General features: G+C 38.7%; 1 protein-coding gene across 2 annotated transcripts in view; it reads right to left on the reverse strand.

Moving 5' to 3' along the window:
• The window catches only part of KCNH6 (potassium voltage-gated channel subfamily H member 6), a 1,196,060-nt gene that overhangs the window by 517,478 nt on the left and 658,878 nt on the right, over nucleotides 1–19,704 (reverse strand). For both annotated transcript variants that reach the window (XM_044055208.1, XM_044055207.1), the window contains exon 4: nucleotides 7,539–7,645. In XM_044055208.1, coding sequence (XP_043911143.1) covers nucleotides 7,539–7,645 — 107 coding nt within the window. The remainder of the gene's footprint in view (nucleotides 1–7,538; nucleotides 7,646–19,704) is intronic.

The following is a 19,704-nucleotide window of genomic DNA, read 5'->3' on the forward strand; positions in this document are numbered from 1 at the left end:
ATGTTGGCAATATCAGCTGGTTGTGTAATTTCCGTGCCGTTGTGCTGTAACGCAGAGCAGATCTGGGTGTTGCCATTGAGATTCTTGACATAGCTATAGAATGCTTTGTGGTTGTCCTTAGAATTAGTGGCAATTTTGTTTTCATAGCTAGCTTTGGAGGATCTTATAAGGGATCTCAGCTTCTTACTGAGGCTGACCAGGGAGGTCCTCCACTCATGGGATTTTACTCTCTTTGCAACTGTTTCTTCCTTCTATTGTACAGTTTGTTTATGGCAGGGGACCACCAGATTGGCTTCCTTTTTTTGGAGGATAGCGTCTTGGTTCTGTTTGGGATAGCAGGATCCATGCATTCGTGTAAATACTTATAGAGTGCATTTGTGTAGGATTCAGCAGTTGTAACTGTATTGTCCATCTGCATGGGTGTCATGAAGTTCACCACTTCTGTCTTAAGAAGCATGAAGTTGGCTTTGTTGAAATGTTTTTATTGTGGTTTCCTTAATGGGGGTGAGGGTGGGATGTGGATATCAAGGATGATTAGCTTATGGTCGGATCGGACCAATGAGGAATTGACTTCAGGTGTGGAACACCGGTTACTCATGTTGGTAATGACTAGGTCTAGGATATTGTTGCCCCTGGTGGGGGTGTGGATAAGTTGATCCAGGGCATTGAAGTTTATGAATTCCAGAAAGCCTTGAGCTAAGGAGTTGGTACATGAGTAGTTTTCCGAGTTAATGGTGGGGTAGTTAAAGTCCCCCATTATTAGGGTGTTTGGTTGCACCCTAATATTTTCCAGTACATCAAGAAAAGAGGAGTGGGAATCCTGGGGCATGGTGGGGGATCTGTAGCAAGCTACAATTTGGATTGCAGTTTTGCCCAGAGTTAGTTGCACTTGGATAACCTCGGATGCATTATGCTGAGCAACTAGCCTGGAGGTGTGGATATCCTTAATGAATATGGACACACCTCCACCTTTGTTATTTCGGTCCAGGTTACATGGCTGAAAAGTGTGGTATGAGTTATAGCCTGGTAGTGCAGGGGTGCTCTCTGGAGCCTTGAACCAGGTCTCAGTCACTGCACAGATATCGATGTTCTCCATTTTAAGGAGTGCCTCGAGTGAGTGCATTTTGAGATTTAGACTTCTAGCATTGAGTAGCATTACCCTCAGTTTTTACTTGCCTGTTTCTGTTATGGTGGTGAATTTGTCATTTGAACCTTGTTTAAAAAAGGCACTATAGGGGCAGCAAGAGGCTTAGCCAGTATCCGGAATCCCAGGGGCGACAGGTGCAGGCCATCTGTGGCAAAGCAATGTGGTCTGTCAACCATGTCATCCCAAGCAGACAGATACTGGATCCCCTTAGTATGACACCAAAAGCTTAGCCAATTGTTGAAGTCAATCATTTTGTCCATGTACTGCGGTATCATTCTGGGTGATGGCAGAATGCTTCTCAGGGCTAGGGTCATACCTGCCTGGGCTACAAGATCGAAGAGCTCTTCCATGTCTCTTTTCATGTAGTCCAGGGAGGTACATCTCAGGCTATTCACACCAACGTGGACAATGACAGAGTCATATTTGTACTTGTTGTGGAGTGACCTGAGTGTGTGGGTTATGTGGCAGATCCTGGCACCCAATAGGCAGCTGACAGTAACCTTCTCCTTGTTTAGCCTGGTGAGGTGGACATCAGTGTGCCTGACTATAGAGTCACCTATGACTAGTGTGTTGGGTACGTTGTTTTGCCTTATTGGCTGTGGTTGAGTGGCACACTGAGTCTGTGGGCTATGTGTCATTTGGGTTGTGTTGGGGGATGGAGGTTTCTTGCGTTTCTGCTTTGGAGGTCTCTGTTGCTTAGACAGATTATTATTGAGAGCCTCCGCAAATGTTTTTGTGTTACTATGTGTGGATTTTGGTGGTGTAGATTTAGTGAGACTATGTGATGAGTGTGGTGTGGTGCAAATGTTTACCTTCTTCTCTTGACTGTCAAGTTCAGTCTTGGTTGTAGAGAGCTTTACCTCCAGTTTGGCTAGATAAGTACATCTCTCACAGGTTGTAATGTTGGGTGGTGGGAGGAGAGGGTTGTCTGTGTACAAGAGGCAATTTCTTCATTGCCCCAAGATGCCCAGATTCATCAGATAGACAAGAGAGAACACTGGGAGCTGACCCTTGGACATGCCTGAATAAAAAACTATTTTCCTCTAGATAAGTGAGGAAAGTGGGTACAAGAGCTGTTTTTCTCTAAGCAAGTGAGAAAAGTAAGTACAAAAACTGTTTTCCTCTAGGTAATGAGGAAGGTTGCGTGCTATAGTAATTAGTAGCTTATTTAGTGCTTACAAGTTCTGAACAAGTGCTGAGAATGAATAAGCAAATTTAAGTGCTAAAACTAAGAATCTGTATTTGCACTAGATGAGTTACAGGACAGAAACAAGTGGAAATGCGGGCTTTCAAATCAGAAAGTTGAGATGGATGGAAAAGATTGCCCAAACGGCCAATAACTACAATTTCTGGGCCAGAACCACTCCTTATGTGGTAGACAGGTTACCTAGTGCTTACCACTCCCACTGATAAGCTAGAAGGCTTCCCTCCAACACAGAAAGGCTTGGGGGGCTCAGAAGCTTACATACAGTCCTGGATACAGCAAATCTGTATCTGGAACACTAGTTACAGGAAAGGTAGGTAACAGGCTTACAGTTTTGTTTTTACAGAAAAGTAGCTAAAAGTAGCTAAAACAGCAGTCAAAACAATTCACATGCAGATTTTTGAGAGTCAGATATGTTTCTCCAAATGTTATAGCATAATGTTGGGGAATTGGTTAAGTATTTGCGAAGCAGAGTCCTGACAGCTTACTGGAGAGTCAGTCAGGTGTTGCTATGTCAGTCACTGTCTGTTTTGTCTTCATTAGTGCAGGAGGATACAAAAATCAACACAGCCAGCAAAGGATGTAACGTCAGCTACCAACACATGCTGTTGAGCTATTGTTGCTGCTATGCCTAATATGGCTGCTGCCATGTACTCTGTAGATCATGGCATTAAAACTGGGTGAGCATACGTTTGAAGCGTCACCATTTTTGTGTCTCTGAACTGCACCTCCATGTTAGCCTTCTGAATTTGCATATTCCATGTCGCTCACTTGCATGTCAGTTCTCATAAATTCTCAGTTATAATAAAATATTAATAGATTATTGTACATAGACTTATAATTTAAAGCATTTTACAAAACATTAATGAAAACATGTAAATTAGTCCAAAATGCATAATACAAAAAAGTTAAAAAATAAATGAAGTATGGTTTTTGCACTGTTCATAACAAAATACATAAAAGATATAAGGTTTCTAATGAACTTTTATAGTCGAGTAAAATGAAAAAAAAGAATAATTTATAAAATGTTTATATTGTGAAGCACCTTACCTGTATGCTTTGGTTTATTTGTGGGTTTATTTGTTTTATTTATTTGTTTATTTGTGGAGATGGAAAGTTAATGAATGTGAAGAAACCAGCAAAGTTAGTTAAATGAATGATATTATGTGCATATGGTAGCTTATATCTACTTACATGTTTGCATTTCATCAAAAATACACACTGCAGTGAAAATATTATTATAGCAAGTAAATCCTGGTTCATTATTTCATTATATTTGACTAAATTATTTAATTTAAGAATACTACATGCAATTTAACATAAGTTGTGTCTGTGCTGGTGGGGGGGTCCTCATTAGCATCTGGAGAAACAGCCGCACTGGGGTACTCAGCAGCTTTGTTACATATTCTTCCAAAGTGAGACTACATTATAACATATAACGTAACAGGTAGGAACTATACTAAAGCCAACTACATTCTATTAAGTAACAGTTTGCCAAAATTCACTGCCCCCCCCCCCCCAGCCCAGAGACCACACTGTGAATGTTAGTGCATTTACTTTGTACCATTTAAACACTTGTCCTTTTCTTGTACACATGGAAATGCAGGAAGACAGTTCACTGCTACCCATATCTTAAGATCTTTCATCTGATTACACAGAACTAGTCATAGCACTTCTGTCATGACGATCTCTTCCATTATTCATTGTAATTCTTTATATCAGTATAAAAAGTACTGTAACATCATAATATGTGAATTAAGATATCATTAAAAGGCATAGGAAATAATAATGTTCTTGAAGACGTGAGTGTGATTGTTCTTTTTAGCATTTGATAAAACTGAAGAAATCTACAACCTGCAGTATGAATACAGTTGTGAGTGTCTCTGCTTCTGATGATGGAACATTTTAATTATTTAATCAGGAACTAACAAAGAAGATTATGCATAGGTTTCTGATCATAACCAGTTTGTTATGCATTTGAAAAATGGATTAAAAAAATCAGCTTAAGCGCAAATCCGTTTTGAGAACACACAAAATGAAGTTAGGACTTAGGATTGAAGACACAATCATAATTTTTTGTAATACAGGGTAAGTTTCAGCTGCTCAGCTACATTACTAGTTAAGATAAGATTACAGGAGCTTGAAGTCTCTTAACAATTTTAAACTTTGTAACATATCTTACATTGCCATACAAATGGCAATTAGTGTATCTATAATCAACTAGTCACTTTAAAAGCTGTTGATAAAATACTTCTCTCTGGCACCTTCTGTTGGTGGCAATGCAAAGTGTCTTAACATTTTTCAGTAGTGGCTCAAGTTTTCCAATTAATTTCATTGGCAGCTGCAGTCTGTTGGCAGTAAAAGACTTACAAATAACACGTTTCACACATATGAGCCTAGCAATAACATTTTTTTTTGTAGTTTCAGATCATAATCTGCACATTTCAAACATACATGCATATATAGCACTATGTAATGCTATCTCACAGTGGACACTGATATTGTCTGCTACCAGTGACAGGTCATTTCAAGAAGGAATGTGATTACCTAGTCTAAATTTTACATTTAGAGTACTGCATTGATTTCTTTATATATTTCTTACATGGGATACTGAATTAGTAAATTTGCTGTGCACTATTATTTATATGTATGAACCTAATGGCCAGTCATATGGCTTGATATTTTACATATAAAAGATACATATATATATATATATATATATATATATATATATATATATATATATATATATATCTCTCACAATTACACACACGCACACACACACACACACACACACACACACAGACATATATATATATATATATTATACATACATGTATGTGTGTAGATTTTATATATATATATATATATATATATATATATATATATATATATATATATATATATATATATATATATATATATATATATATATATATATATATATATATGTATATGTATATATATATATATATATATATATAAAACATGCACACACATTTTATATATATATATATATATATATATATATATATATATATATATATATGTATATAAATACACCCTGGACTACCCAACTGGAGGATCAGACATATTGGGTCTAGTACTTACCAACATGATAGAGCATTGCAACACCCCGTGTAACATTCCCATTGGTGAAGTCAGACCACAAAGTTGTCTCCCTCGAAATAAACCAGAAAACCCCACTAAAACCATAACAGTTAGGAACTATACTAAAGCAAAGTACATTCTATTAAGTAACAGTTTGTCAAAATTCACTGTCCCCCCCAGTCCTGAGAACACTGTCTGTGCAGAATTACTTACAGAACCCTGCACAAACATGTATATGACTGCATTGAGGCTGCCATACCTATCAGAAGTAAGCCCAGATCTAACTCCAGAAACAAACCACACTGATGGAATCCTTTATCAGGCTATATAGCAGAAGAAAAAAGTCATGGCAAAATCAGAAAGAGCAACTCTCATAGAGACAAGAGCTTTTTGATTCTAACACAAACAAATGACTGGTGCAAAAGCCATGGATTAAAACTCAGTGCAAAGAAATACATTATAGTGCTCTTTAGGAAATTGTTCACCCAAGCTAATTATTCCATAGATAAAACACCCCTAAGAGCTGAGACGATATATAGGGATCTGGGAACATATGTAGACAGTAATCTGGCATTTGACTAACACGTCAAGATAGTAAGAAAATGTTGCTCAGCTCATAAGCAAGGGTATGGCATCCAGGTCCAAGGAAGTAATAGTACCACTCTACTCAGCCCTTATCAGAACCATCACTGAGTATAATGCCCCTTTGGCATGTACCTGTGCAACAGCTGGAATGCCCTCAAAAGTTCCTCATCAGGAGAAACCAGGATATGAATACCCTGTCCTACACAGATTGCTGTAAGGTTCTATTTCTGTACTCAGTCTTTTACAGGTTACTGAGAGGCAATCTATATCTAGGATATAAGGTATCCTTAGATCCAGCTCTGATGGATATTTTGCACATCCGCAAAACAAACAGCATCAGAAACACTAGATCTAAATATCTGAACTTTGTCTGTGACATAAACAGAACCTGCTGGAGGGACTGATATGTGTCTCAAAGGATCCCTGCACTATGAAATAAGATCCCCATCTATGTGAAGCAGAGTTTGTTCCTGAACCTGTTCAGAAGAAACCTTGATCATTGGATGGCGAATTGCAAATTCACCACTGGTCTGGCTCCCATGTCTCTGATGGACATAGATTGATAGTGAGTACATTAATCCCCAAGTAACATACCCCTCATAACCTTTAGCTACCTGTTTAGTAACATACCCCACCATATAAGCATCCAAGGAGCTCTGGGACAAAATTGTGCTGAATTGCACAGCTAAGCTTGTAAAAACCCAGGTGGTCATTAGCCTAGTATAATTCTATGAACCTATGACCTGGGCTTACAGAGGAGACATTTCCTGTCCTATTTTTTTTTTTTTTTAATTTTCATATAGATGCAGAGTTTTGCAGAGTTGTCTAGCATCTACTGATCTCCAAACACAGAAGCAGCTTTTTTAACTTTTACGTGGGTCCCCATCCCTCTGAGTGCTACACTAAATTTGCACTTAGGAGATCTAGGAAATGACATGTGGCACTGGTTCTCTTATTCCAGTCTTCACAAGCTGGTCTTTTTCAGCCCAGGTTCAGTCTTGAATTAGGTCATCAGTGATGCAAATACAGACAGATCCCTGTAACAACAGGAAGGATTGTTTGCTTTCCTCTTGAGTAACTCGTGGTTTTATAAAGATAATGTACATAAAACAAACAAAACAATGAATCAACATGGGCCATCCAGAGTTTAGATATGAGTAGAGTAGATGAATATATATATATCACATTTATTATCACTCAGTTATCTCTCTTTTCCATGTACACATTATTTGTATATTTATCCTTCTGTTTTTCATTGTAACAATGCTACAAAACATGATGGACATTTTCAAGAAATGCACAACTGCTTTGGAGAATGGCTCCCCTAAACTCAGCTTTAACTGTCCACTAACCCAAGAAAATAACAGACTCTGATATTACTTTAGTATAATTCCCATTGTAGTTAGTATCGGATTGATGTTTACCTGTTTATACAAGGATAAATCTTGCAAGAAATGACACCATACTAATACAATGAGCTTGCAGACTTACCTTTAAGTAGTCAATAACCACTCCATCTAACTCTTCCTTTGGCAGTGACCTTCGAAGTGAAATTCTTTGAAGGGATGGCAGGTTTAGAGATAATCTTCTACTGTTGTCTGGACAAAAGCAAACAGGAGAACATTATGGCATGGATTGTCTCAAAGGCCATATTTGCAATTATTACAGAAAACATTCCTGCTTGAAGGATGTACAAGGATACAGTTATTTATATTGTCTTCACTGTCTAAGTCCTTAATATGTTTCATTATAAAAACTATGCCTGGTCTAACCCGCCATTTCATCTGGATGCTTGATCATGATTTCTGCTGTATATTCTCTCCTTATGTTATGCAATGGGGCTGACAGGTTGAACTGAGCCACTCATAAGTTCAAATCCCAGTTCGGCAGAGGAAGAGGATGAGGAGATGTTTTCTTTCTGTTCTTAAGTCCCAGGCAGCGGAATGTACCAAGCATCTGTCAGTATGTGCTGCTGTGGTCTACAGGTTGCATGCTGTCATGCATATAAATACTATGCTGCTGTAAGCCATTATGGAGCACATATAAGGGGGTGCAGCCAAAAGCAAGGAAGCATCTGCTGGGCCCTCAGTATTTTTTTATTTATTTTATTTATTAACAAATTAGATCCATATAGAAATACATGCCTAAGTAATTCTTTGCAAGTTTGATCCATGAGCAATGTCTTGTTAAATGATGTCACTCATTATGCTCACATTTTAACTGACATGACTGATAATTAAAAAAAAAAAAAAGACTGAAGAAGCATTCTTTCAAATGCGTCTTGGTCGAACTCAAAAGCCTGAAACGGAAAAATATCGAAGCAGCTTTTAAACAAATTCTTTCCCTGGGAAAGAATTTGTTTGGCCACTTCATTACGTTGCCATTTTTGGCACTGTAGTGCAGTCTTGGAGTTGGTATATTTAAGTAGGGGGTGTGTGGTGGGCGCAGCCCCCCACTTAATGTAATATTTAGAGTGGTTTTTTTTTTTTTTTGTTGGAACAGTGATTTCTTTCTCTAGGAAAAAAATTGCTGTTCTGACAGTTCGAAATTGTAAGCTTTTGCTTACATACGGTCGATTAATCATAGTTCGCTTTTTTAAGCATTCGGTGAATTAATATAGACTACACACACAGACACACACACACACACATACATTTTGACACATTTTTGATTTTTACAAGCAGCCTTTGAGGCACAGTAGACTATTGTATATCAGAGACAACAGTTAAAAAAACTGAAGGCCGAAACTCCGCAATGATCATATTAGTATTTGTTATTTAAGATACACAAATCTTTTGAGCAGTCTTGAATTCCTTCTGTGTATACCAAAGGCTCTCTTATTGAGTTTGTGTCTGAATGTTTAGACTACTGTTTGAAGTCACACCTTCTAAATGTTAAATCAGGGTTGCAAGGCACCCAGATTTTCTGTCTTTAATGATTAACATATAAAAATACATTATTACAGAGCCATAGAGAATGTATAATCTCTGCCCATCAGCTTTAAACTATTTGCTTTTCTGTTCTGATACATGTGCTGTGACCCTTTGCTTGGCTTATTCTCACTATATCCATGTGTGTTAAAACACAAATGCATTTTCACTTCATCAAGACACAAACCTTCAACTGCTTCAGCTGTACAATGATGGGGGCTATGTTTACACCCATGTATCCCTTTCCATGGAAGGTTATGAATTTAAATTCAGCTGTACAATGATGGGGGCTATGTTTACACCCATGTATCCCTTTCTATGGAAGGTTGTGAATTTAAATTCAGCTGTACAATGATGGGGGCTATGTTTACACCCATGTATCCCTTTCCATGGAAGGTTATGAATTTAAATTCAGCTGTACAATGATTGGGGCTATGTTTACACCCATGTATGCCTTTCCATGGAAGGTTGTAAATTTAAATTCAGCTGTACAATGATGGGGGCTATGTTTACACCCATGTATCCCTTTCCATGGAAGGTTATGAATTTAAATTCAGATGTACAATGATGGGGGCTATGTTTACACCCATATATCCCTTTCCATGGAATGTTGTGAATTTAAATTCAGCTGTAAAATGATGGGGGCTATGTTTACACCCATGTATCCCTTTCCATGGAAGGTTGTGAATTTAAATTCAGCTGTACAATGATGGGGGCTATGTCTACACCCATGTATCCCTTTCCATGGAAGGTTATGAATTTAAATTCAGCTGTACAATGATGGGGTTATGTTTACACCCATGTATCCCTTTCCATGGAAGGTTGTGAATTTAAATTCAGCTGTACAATGATGGGGGGCTATGTTTACACTCATGTATCCCTTTCCATGGAAGGCTATGAATTTAAATTCAGCTGTACAATGATGGGAGCTATGTTTACACCCATGTATCCCTTTCCATGGAAGGTTGTGATTTTAAATTCAGCTGTACAATGATGGGGGCTATGTTTACATCCATATATCCATTTCCATGGAAGGTTATGAATTTAAATTCAGTTGTACAATGATGAGAGCTATGTTTACACCCATGTATCCCTTTCCATGGAAGGTTATGAATTTAAATTCTGCTGTACAATGATGGGGGCTATGTTTACACCCATGTATCCCTTTCCATGGAAGATTGTGAATTTATATGCAGCTGTACAATTATGGGGGTTATGTTTACACCCATGTATCCCTTTCCATGGAAGGTTGTGAATTTAAATTCAGCTGTACAATGATGGGGGCTATATTTACACCCATGTATCTCTTTCCATGGAAGGTTGTGAATTTAAATTCAGCTGTACAATGATGGGGGCTATGTTTACACCCATGTATCCCTTTCTATGGAAGGTTGTGAATTTAAATTCAGCTGTACAATGATGGGGGCTATGTTTACACCCATGTATCCCTTTCCATGGAAGGTTGTGAATTTAAATTCAGCTGTACAATGATGGGGGCTATGTTTACACCCATCTTTTTCCATGGAAGGTTGTGAATTTAAATTCAGCTGTACAATGATGGGGGCTATGTTTACACCCATGTATCCCTTTCCATGGAAGGTTGTGAATTTAAATTCAGCTGTACAATGATGGGGGCTATGTTTATACCCATGTATCCCTTTCCATGGAAGGTTGTGAATTTAAATTCAGCTGTACAATGATGGGGGCTATGTTTACACCCATGTATCCCTTTCTATGGAAGGTTGTGAATTTAAATTCAGCTGTACAATGATGGGGGCTATATTTACACCCATGTATCCCTTTCCATGGAAGGTTGTGAATTTAAATTCAGCTGTACAATGATGGGGGCTATGTTTACACCCATGTATCCTTTTCCATGGAAGGTTGTGAATTTAAATTCAGCTGTACAATGATGGGGGCTATGTTTACACCCATGTATCCCTTTCCATGGAAGGTTGTGAATTTAAATTCAGCTGTACAATGATGGGGGCTATGTTTATACCCAAGTATCCCTTTCCATGGAAGGTTGTAGATTTAAATTCAGTTGAACAATGATGGGGGTATGTTTACACTCATGTATCCCTTTCCATGGAAGGTTGTGAATTTACATTCAGCTGTACAATGATGGGGGCTATATTTACACCCATGTATCTCTTTCCATGGAAAGTTGTGAATTTAAATTCAGCTGTACAATAATGGGGGCTATGTTTACACCCATGTATCCCTTTCTATGGAAGGTTGTGAATTTAAATTCAGCTGTACAATGATGGGGGCTATGTTTACACCCATGTATCCCTTTCCATGGAAGGTTGTGAATTTAAATTCAGCTTTACAATGATGGGGGCTATGTTTACACCCATGTATCCTTTTCCATGGAAGGTTGTGAATTTAAATTCAGCTGTACAACGATGGGGGCTATGTTTACACCCATGTATCCCTTTCCATGGAAGGTTGTGAATTTAAATTCAGCTGTACAATGATGGGGGCTATGTTTACACCCATGTATCCTTTTCCATGGAAGGTTGTGAATTTAAATTCAGCTGTACAATGATGGGGGCTATGTTTACACCCATGTATCCCTTTCCATGGAAGGTTGTGAATTTAAATTCAGCTGTACAATGATGGGGGCTATGTTTACACCCTTGTATCCCTTTCCATGGAAGGTTATGAATTTAAATTCTGCTGTACAATGATGGGGGCTATGTTTACACCCATGTATCACTTTCCATGGAAGGTTGTGAATTTAAATTCAGCTGTACAATGATGGGGGCTATGTTTACACCCATGTATTCCTTTCCATGGAAGGTTATGAATTTAAATTCAGCTGTACAATGATGGGGGCTATGTTTACACCCATGTATCCCTTTCAGTGGAAGGTTGTGAATTTAAATTCAGCTGTACAATGATGGGGGTTATGTTTACACCCATGTATCCCTTTCCATGGAAGGTTGTGAATTTAAATTCAGCTGTACAATGATGGGGGCTATATTTACACCCATGTATCTCTTTCCATGGAAGGTTGTGAATTTTTGATGGGGGCTATGTTTACACCCATGTATCCCTTTCCATGGAAGGTTGTGAATTTAAGTTCAGCTGTACAATGATGGGGGCTATGTTTGCACCCATGTATCCTTTTCCATGGAAGGTTGTGAATTTAAATTCAGCTGTACAATGATGGGGGCTATGTTTACACCCATGTATCCCTTTCCATGGAAGGTTGTGAATTTAAATTCACCTGTACAATGATGGGGGCTATGTTTACACCCATGTGTCCCTTTCCATTGAAGGTTGTAGATTTAAATTCAGTTGAACAATGATGGGGGTATGTTTACACTCATGTATCCCTTTCCATGGAAGGTTGTGAATTTACATTCAGCTGTACAATGATGGGGGCTATGTTTACACCCATGTATCTCTTTCCATGAAAGGTTGTGAATTTAAATTCAGCTGTACAATGATGGGGGCTATGTTTACACCCATGTATCCCTTTCCATGGAAGGTTGTGAATTTAAATTCAGCTGTACAATGATGGGGGCTATGTTTACACCCATGTATCCTTTTCCATGGAAGGTTGTGAATTTAAATTCAGCTGTACAACGATGGGGGCTATGTTTACACCCATGTATCCCTTTCCATGGAAGGTTGTGAATTTAAATTCAGCTGTACAATGATGGGGGCTATGTTTACGCCCATGTATCCCTTTCCATGGAAGGTTGTGAATTTAAATTCAGCTGTACAATGATGGGGGCTATGTTTACACCCATGTATCCCTTTCCATGGAAGGTTATGAATTTAAATTCAGCTGTACAATGAAGCGGCTATGTTTACACCTATGTATCCCTTTCCATGGAAGGTTATGAATTTAAATTCAGCTGTACAGTGATGGGGGCTATGTTTACACCCATGTATCCCTTTCCATGGAAGGTTGTGAATTTAAATTCAGCTGTACAGTGATGGGGGCTATGTTTACAAAACATCTATCCCTTTCCATGGAAGGTTATGAATTTAAATTCAGCTGTACAATGATGGGGGCTATGTTTACACCCATGTATCCCTTTCCATGGAAGGTTATTAATTTAAATTCAGCTGTACAATGATGGCGGCTATGTTTACACCCATGTATCCCTTTCCATGGAAGGTTGTAAATTTAAATTCAGCTGTAAAATGATGGAGGCTATGTTTACACCCATGTATCCCTTTCCATGGAAGGTTATGAATTTAAATTCAGCTGTACAATGATGGGGGCTATGTTTACACCCATGTATCCCTTTCCATGGAAGGTTGTGAATTTAAATTCAGCTGTACAATGATGGGGGCTATGTTTACACCCATGTATCCCTTTCCGTGGAAGGTTATGAATTTAAATTCAGCTGTACAATGAAGGGGCTATGTTTACACCCATGTATCCCTTTCCATGGAAGGTTATGAATTTAAATTCAACTGTACAGTGATGGGGGCTATGTTTACACCCATGTATCCATTTCCATGGAAGGTTATGAATTTAAATTCAGCTGTACAATGATGGGGGCTATGTTTACACTGATGTATCCCTTTCCATGGAAGGTTGTGAATTTAAATTCAGCTGTACAATAATGGGGGCTATGTTTACACCCATGTATCCCTTTCCATGGAAGGTTATGAATTTAAATTCAGCTCTACAATGATGGAGGCTATGTTTACACCCATGTATCCCTTTCCATGGAAGGCTATGAATTTAAATTCAGCTGTACAATGATGGGGGCTATGTTTACACCCATGTATCCCTTTCCATGGAAGGTTATGAATTTAAATATACCAGTTTTAAAAAATGAACATTTGTTTTTGTGAAGTATGGATACTTGGAGATGACATCTAGATGACTGCTGGCCTGGCATACTTGAAGGGATGACTACCAATTCTTACCTTCCTTTACTGAATTTGGACAAAATAAGTCATCTGGAAATATATCATGAACATTGCTGTATAAAAAAAAGTCAATGCATATGGCCACCAGCTGCCTTCCATGCTATGTAATTTAAAACAGGCTCCCTGTAGAAATGTTGGCGCTTGAAATGCTGACTGCCAACATGCCAAAAAACAAACAAAAAAAAAACAAAAGAACGAAAACACAGGAGAAGAGCAAATCTCAAAAATTGTTCTTCTCTTCTAAATGTCTTTTTTGCAGGTGGGGCAAATTCACTCCCCAAACTTACATACATCAACTCTGAGATCACCATATCTCAGAGAAAAAGGAATAGTCTAAGAAATTGCATCTTGGATTTAGTATATGTAAGCCTGTTCTTTCAGCCAGTCAGTCTTCATATTTCAGAACTTGCTCTAGCAGTTCCCAACATATTCCTATATCACAATATTTGCATGTCAGGATGCACCATTCCCAGATGGCTGGTTTTATGGAACAAACAGAATAGCAGGACAGTAGATTAAAATGTTAGTGGATTTAGACATCTGCTTTACAGACAGGCCAACTCATGTATCCCATAGACAGGTAAAGCTGAGGTTTATTATCCCTAATGATGCTGCAAAATCAGGAACATTCTCAACATACAATGGTATATTTTTGGCCTGTAATCTAGATGAAAACCTTTGTAAATGAGCATAAAAGAAGTAAAACAATATTGTTTTTCAGCTGTCAAGAACACAGGTGCTCTGGATATACCCAGCTACTATGGAATTCACTGCCACCAGATTTAAGAGCAACAACAAATCTACATATTTAAACAAAAACAATGCAAATATCTAATTTTGCCATCTAACTGCTCTTGTTGTAACAATACTTAATATTACCTAATATTTCAGATATATTAAATTATTACTCAGATATATTTACAATCAGCCGTTTATTTTCAGATAATACTTATCCTGCTGAATAGCCATGTCTTACATCACACTACTACTTTTTAATCTTCACTGTCACCACACTCTTTTACACTACCTTTATGTATAGCAACTAAGATTTTACATGCTTCTTCTCACTTATTTACTCAGTGCACTGTGTATATATCTGTTATTCCTTGTGACATATATAGGTATATATATATATATATATATATATATATATATATATATATATATGTGTGTGTATGTAAATGGGTTCACTACATAATCTCAAAATTTTGAAATATCGAATTTCAAAATCTTGAGACTATGTAGCCGAAACCCCTAAATACCGAAAGACCAGAAGTGCGAAATTCAAAATCCCGAACATACAACACACATACAGCACACACATACACATACACACAACTTCCCCCCACAATCAAACATATCATCCTACACTACATATAAGCAGGGGGGCAAGCCCACCTACACCCCCACGCCCCCCTACTTAACTATACTAACTCCAAGATCGCACAAATAGACACACAAGGGAAACTTACATCCACACATTTTACAGTCTCTCACACACACACACACATCACAGTCACAACACACACTGACACACACTAAAGCCCCTAACCAACACACTTACACATAGATACTTACCTGAACATCCACCCATCCATTCACATACCGCACCACCAGAAGCGCTACTTCAATATCTCTGAACATCGGGATTTTGAATTTCGCGCTTCTGGTCTTTCAGTATTTAGGGGTTTCGGCTACATAGTCTCGAGATTTTGGAATTCAGTATTTCAAAATTTTGAGATTATGTAGTGAATCCATATATATATCTTTGGTACTGTAAGTTATCATTTAGGTATATATGTTTTTAATTTGCATATTGTTTGAGTACTTCTGGTAGTATTTTCCTTGAAGTACCAAATCTCTACTGTAAAGTAGGAATATGTTTACCATACCAAGTATCGTTAGAAGTACTACTCAAACTTCTACCATTAGATGACTGATAACCAGGTTTGGATCACAAGTGTAAATGTTTGAAATCCCCTTAAAAATGGATTCAAATTCATGTCAACTCCTGTATTCACCTGTGGGATAACACTAGACACTGGTTAAGGGACCTTTGTCAAATAAACTCCCTTATTTAGTATAATCCAGAAAGTTTTCAAACTACTCTGAAAGAAACAGCTTTTCTCTGAATTCAAATGTAGATGCTTTAGAGGCATTGGATAAAAAAAATAAATCATCAAATGAGCTTATCACATACAAAATGTTAAATATTGATTATGTAGCACTGTTGAAACTCGTTATAGATTTTATATTATGCTGATGCTTAAAGTACTCCATTTAGCATGTTTTTAATCACTGTGATAACCTGATGAATCTTTAACTTGTTCCTTATTATTAGTTTTGCCTCCAGCTTCAGCTGAATTACTGTGATCTACAAATATCTTTCTCTTTTATATGTAATATGTTTTCTTCTTAGAGGGTTCAGATTGTGGCTAAAACGGTATATAGAGAAGTATGTTTAACTGGCAAATAAGTCCATAAATTAATCCATAATCAAGTCCAAGAATGGTTCACATTTGGGAAAGGGGAAATTTCTGCTATGACCCCATTCACAAAGAGGGGGTTTCACTCCTGATGATAGTCAAAGCAGCAACCACTGCAGGCAGTGTATAGTACCCTAATAATTTAATCTTCTAAATGTTTATATATATATATATATATATATATATATATATATATATATATATATTCAGTGTGTGTGTGTGTGTGTGTGTGTGTGTGTGTCATATGTACTTTGCTATAAGCCACAGTGAAGTTGTTTGTGAGTAGTGTCACCATAATCATCAATGCCTGAATGCAGGATTATTGTTGTAGTTCCCTGAAATAGTGGGCTGTATCTTCTTCTTCTTTTGTTTTAGTGTTTTATCTCATCATCAGACCCCCTTCCAATCCCTGCTGGCAATTTAGCTCATTCATTTCCTATCACCAGGGCAAGGGTCTACAAGGAGGGTATCTCATTTAGGCAGACATTGAGGTGGTTCAGGTTTTTGCCTTAAGTCCTACAGCTCCTGTGCGCTGTCAACCTACATGAGTAAAATGAGTATGCAGTGGGCTGCCTGCATTGGTCATCCCTCACTTCCACAAGGGGTGTGGCCAGCAGCAGCCCTGCCCTCTTGATTTCAAGCACAGGTAGAGTTTTCCCAGGTCTCCACCAGATAAACTGCACCATCCCATGTATTTGCTGAGCATCTGCACACCTTCCCTCCCCACTGGAGAGGCGAGTGGGCCATGTCTCTTCACTAGTCTCCTTCCCTGTCTGGCTTCTCCTGTGCCTTGGATACCTGGGTCACAGTCAGTGCTCCATTCCTTTGCACTACAGAGCCAGGTTACATAATGGGAAGTACCTGGAGATGGATATTTTGTCTTATGGACAGACGTCAAAAGCAGTATGGATGTTCCCTTTGCCGATTTCAAGTTGCATCCCATACCAAGAATCTTGGCTGGAAACACAGCTGTAAAGGGAAGAGTAACCATTGATACTGGCATTTCTTTTATGGTCAAAGTAGTCATCAAAATATGTCTGAACCTTACACAAAGACACACACACTCGCGCGCGCACACACACACACACACACACACACACACACACACACACACACACACACACACACACACACACACACACACACGTGTCTTATGAAAAAGGCCCAAAGCTGTCTGTCTCAAGAAGGAAAACCTTCTGAAAGACTATGTGGTTAGCTGTCTACAGTTGCCTTATATCTATGAACTTCCATCAGAGGCAAATGGAGTAATAAGAGGGCTGAACTCCAAGCAATTGACTCCAGTCTAAGCTTGAGATAGACAATTAGAGAGAGGAAGAAAAATATAGAGGGGAAGGAGGTTGAACGATCTTACTGCAATACTGATTCTATAGTTGAACATCTGTAGGTATGGTGAGTACACTCTCACATCTATACTACATTCATCATAATGACCAATGCTGCAGCATATTCAACATGATCGGAGAATGCAAAGCAGTAAAAAGGGATCCTGAACCTGTGCAGGAAGCTACAGCATAATTTTGAGAATTGCTGCTGCAAAGTCTGTCTTGCTTATTGACTAGAATGTCTAGCTTGTAGTAATTGGAAATGGTGCAGAAAGAGGTATAGGTTGCATTCAGAAATGGTGCAGAAAGAGGTACAGGTTGCATTCAGAAATGGTGCAGAAAGAGGTACAGGTTGCATTCAGAAATGGTGCAGAAAGAGGTACAGTTTGCATTTGGAAATGGTGCAGAAAGAGGTACAGGTTGCACCCGGAAATGGTGCAGAAAGAGGTACAGGTTGCATTCAGAAATGTTGCAGAAAGAGGTACAGTTTGCATTTGGAAATGGTCCAGAAAGAGATACAGGTTGCATTTGGAAATGTTGCAGAAAGAGGTACAGTTTGCATTTGGAAATGGTGCAGAAAGAGGTACAAGTTGCATTCCGAAATGGTGCCGAAAGAGGTATGGGTTGCATTCGGAAATGGTGTAGAAAGAGGTACAGGTTGCATTCGGAAATGGTGCAGAAAGAGGTAGAGGTTGCATTCTCATATGCGTCTGAGCAGAGACAGCCTTGAAGAAACATGAAGTGATACCTGCTGCTGCTCTTGTTCAAGCAGAGCAGGCATTGGTCTGCCAGCCCAGATCTTCTTATAATCTCATAGCAAAAGTTAATGCAGCTGGACCACTCACTTGGAGAGAGTCTGGTTGGATAGCTATCTTCCCTACTTTCCTGCCATAAAAGAGACAAGAAACTGGTTCAGCAGTCTAATTCTCTTGGTTCTGTTTGTAAAATGCATCCAATGTCTGTGGATTTCCATATTGAAAAGAACCCTTCTTCCTTGTTCTAAAGGCTGGGGTTAAACTGAGGGAGAATGAAGCTAGATGGACTAGTTTTGAGTTTGTTCAGAGACCATAATGCTCATTAATGGAAGATTTGTCCTTAAGACACCTTCACCCTGTAGAAGACTCTGTATTGTTTGGGCAGATCTGTCCATATCTCTCCCCCTGGGGGGTCTATTCACAGGAGAGTGGCCTATGCCACCCCCTTGGAGATGCAGGTCAACATAGGGGAGGAACTTCCAACACCCTCCCCCTCTGCAGCAAGGGCTGGAGTTCTGGGTATTCCCTTTGCTGAACTGATGTTTACCAAAAGCGCAACTTCTACATAGATACTTGAAATCAGTTGAACTGTCTGGTGTGAAAGGAGGTAAAGTAAGTTTCTCAGTAACCAGGTGACCTCAGACAGAGAGCACCTTAAGAAACAAATTCAATGCATAATTCATTGAAACTGATGAATCCTAAGGAAAGTATGCCAAGGAGGTAGACAGATGCAGTTTGAGAGCAGAAAATACCATTCCTGGTCAAAGAGATTGGAAAAGTACTGAAGAATTGGAGTAATGCTGGCAGCAAAGGGATCCATTGTTTTTCTTTTTGCTATTGCAGCAGCAGTATCTTTTGGATTTAATTTCCCTGTAAATGACTTCATAATGAGAACTTCCACCCTCCAACATAATGCACACCTGCTTTGCGAGGGACATTACAGACTTCTGTGGGGAACAGTTCTGAGTTGTTCAGGATGTGTGTCTGATGGTTTCAGACTATGTATCACTACCCCCTTCTTGCTGCATGAAAACATTTTTAAGGTGTAGGATGGTCAAGGGCTTCTCCTGGGGCCTGTAAAGTGGCTAGGAAAAAGCACACTTTTCTTGGTCAGTCTGGAGCTATGAGGATGGAGCTTACTTTTTCCTCTTCTTTCTTTAATCAGGTGTGAGACACTAGGATAGAGGGAGAGACAGAGTGGAGTACCTGGTCATACTGGATGATTAATCTATTGGTTA

The sequence above is a fragment of the Protopterus annectens genome, chromosome 13.part0 (genome assembly GCF_019279795.1).
Source record: "Protopterus annectens isolate FY-2018-M chromosome 13.part0, PAN1.0, whole genome shotgun sequence".
Classification (NCBI taxonomy): Eukaryota; Metazoa; Chordata; order Ceratodontiformes; family Protopteridae; genus Protopterus; species Protopterus annectens.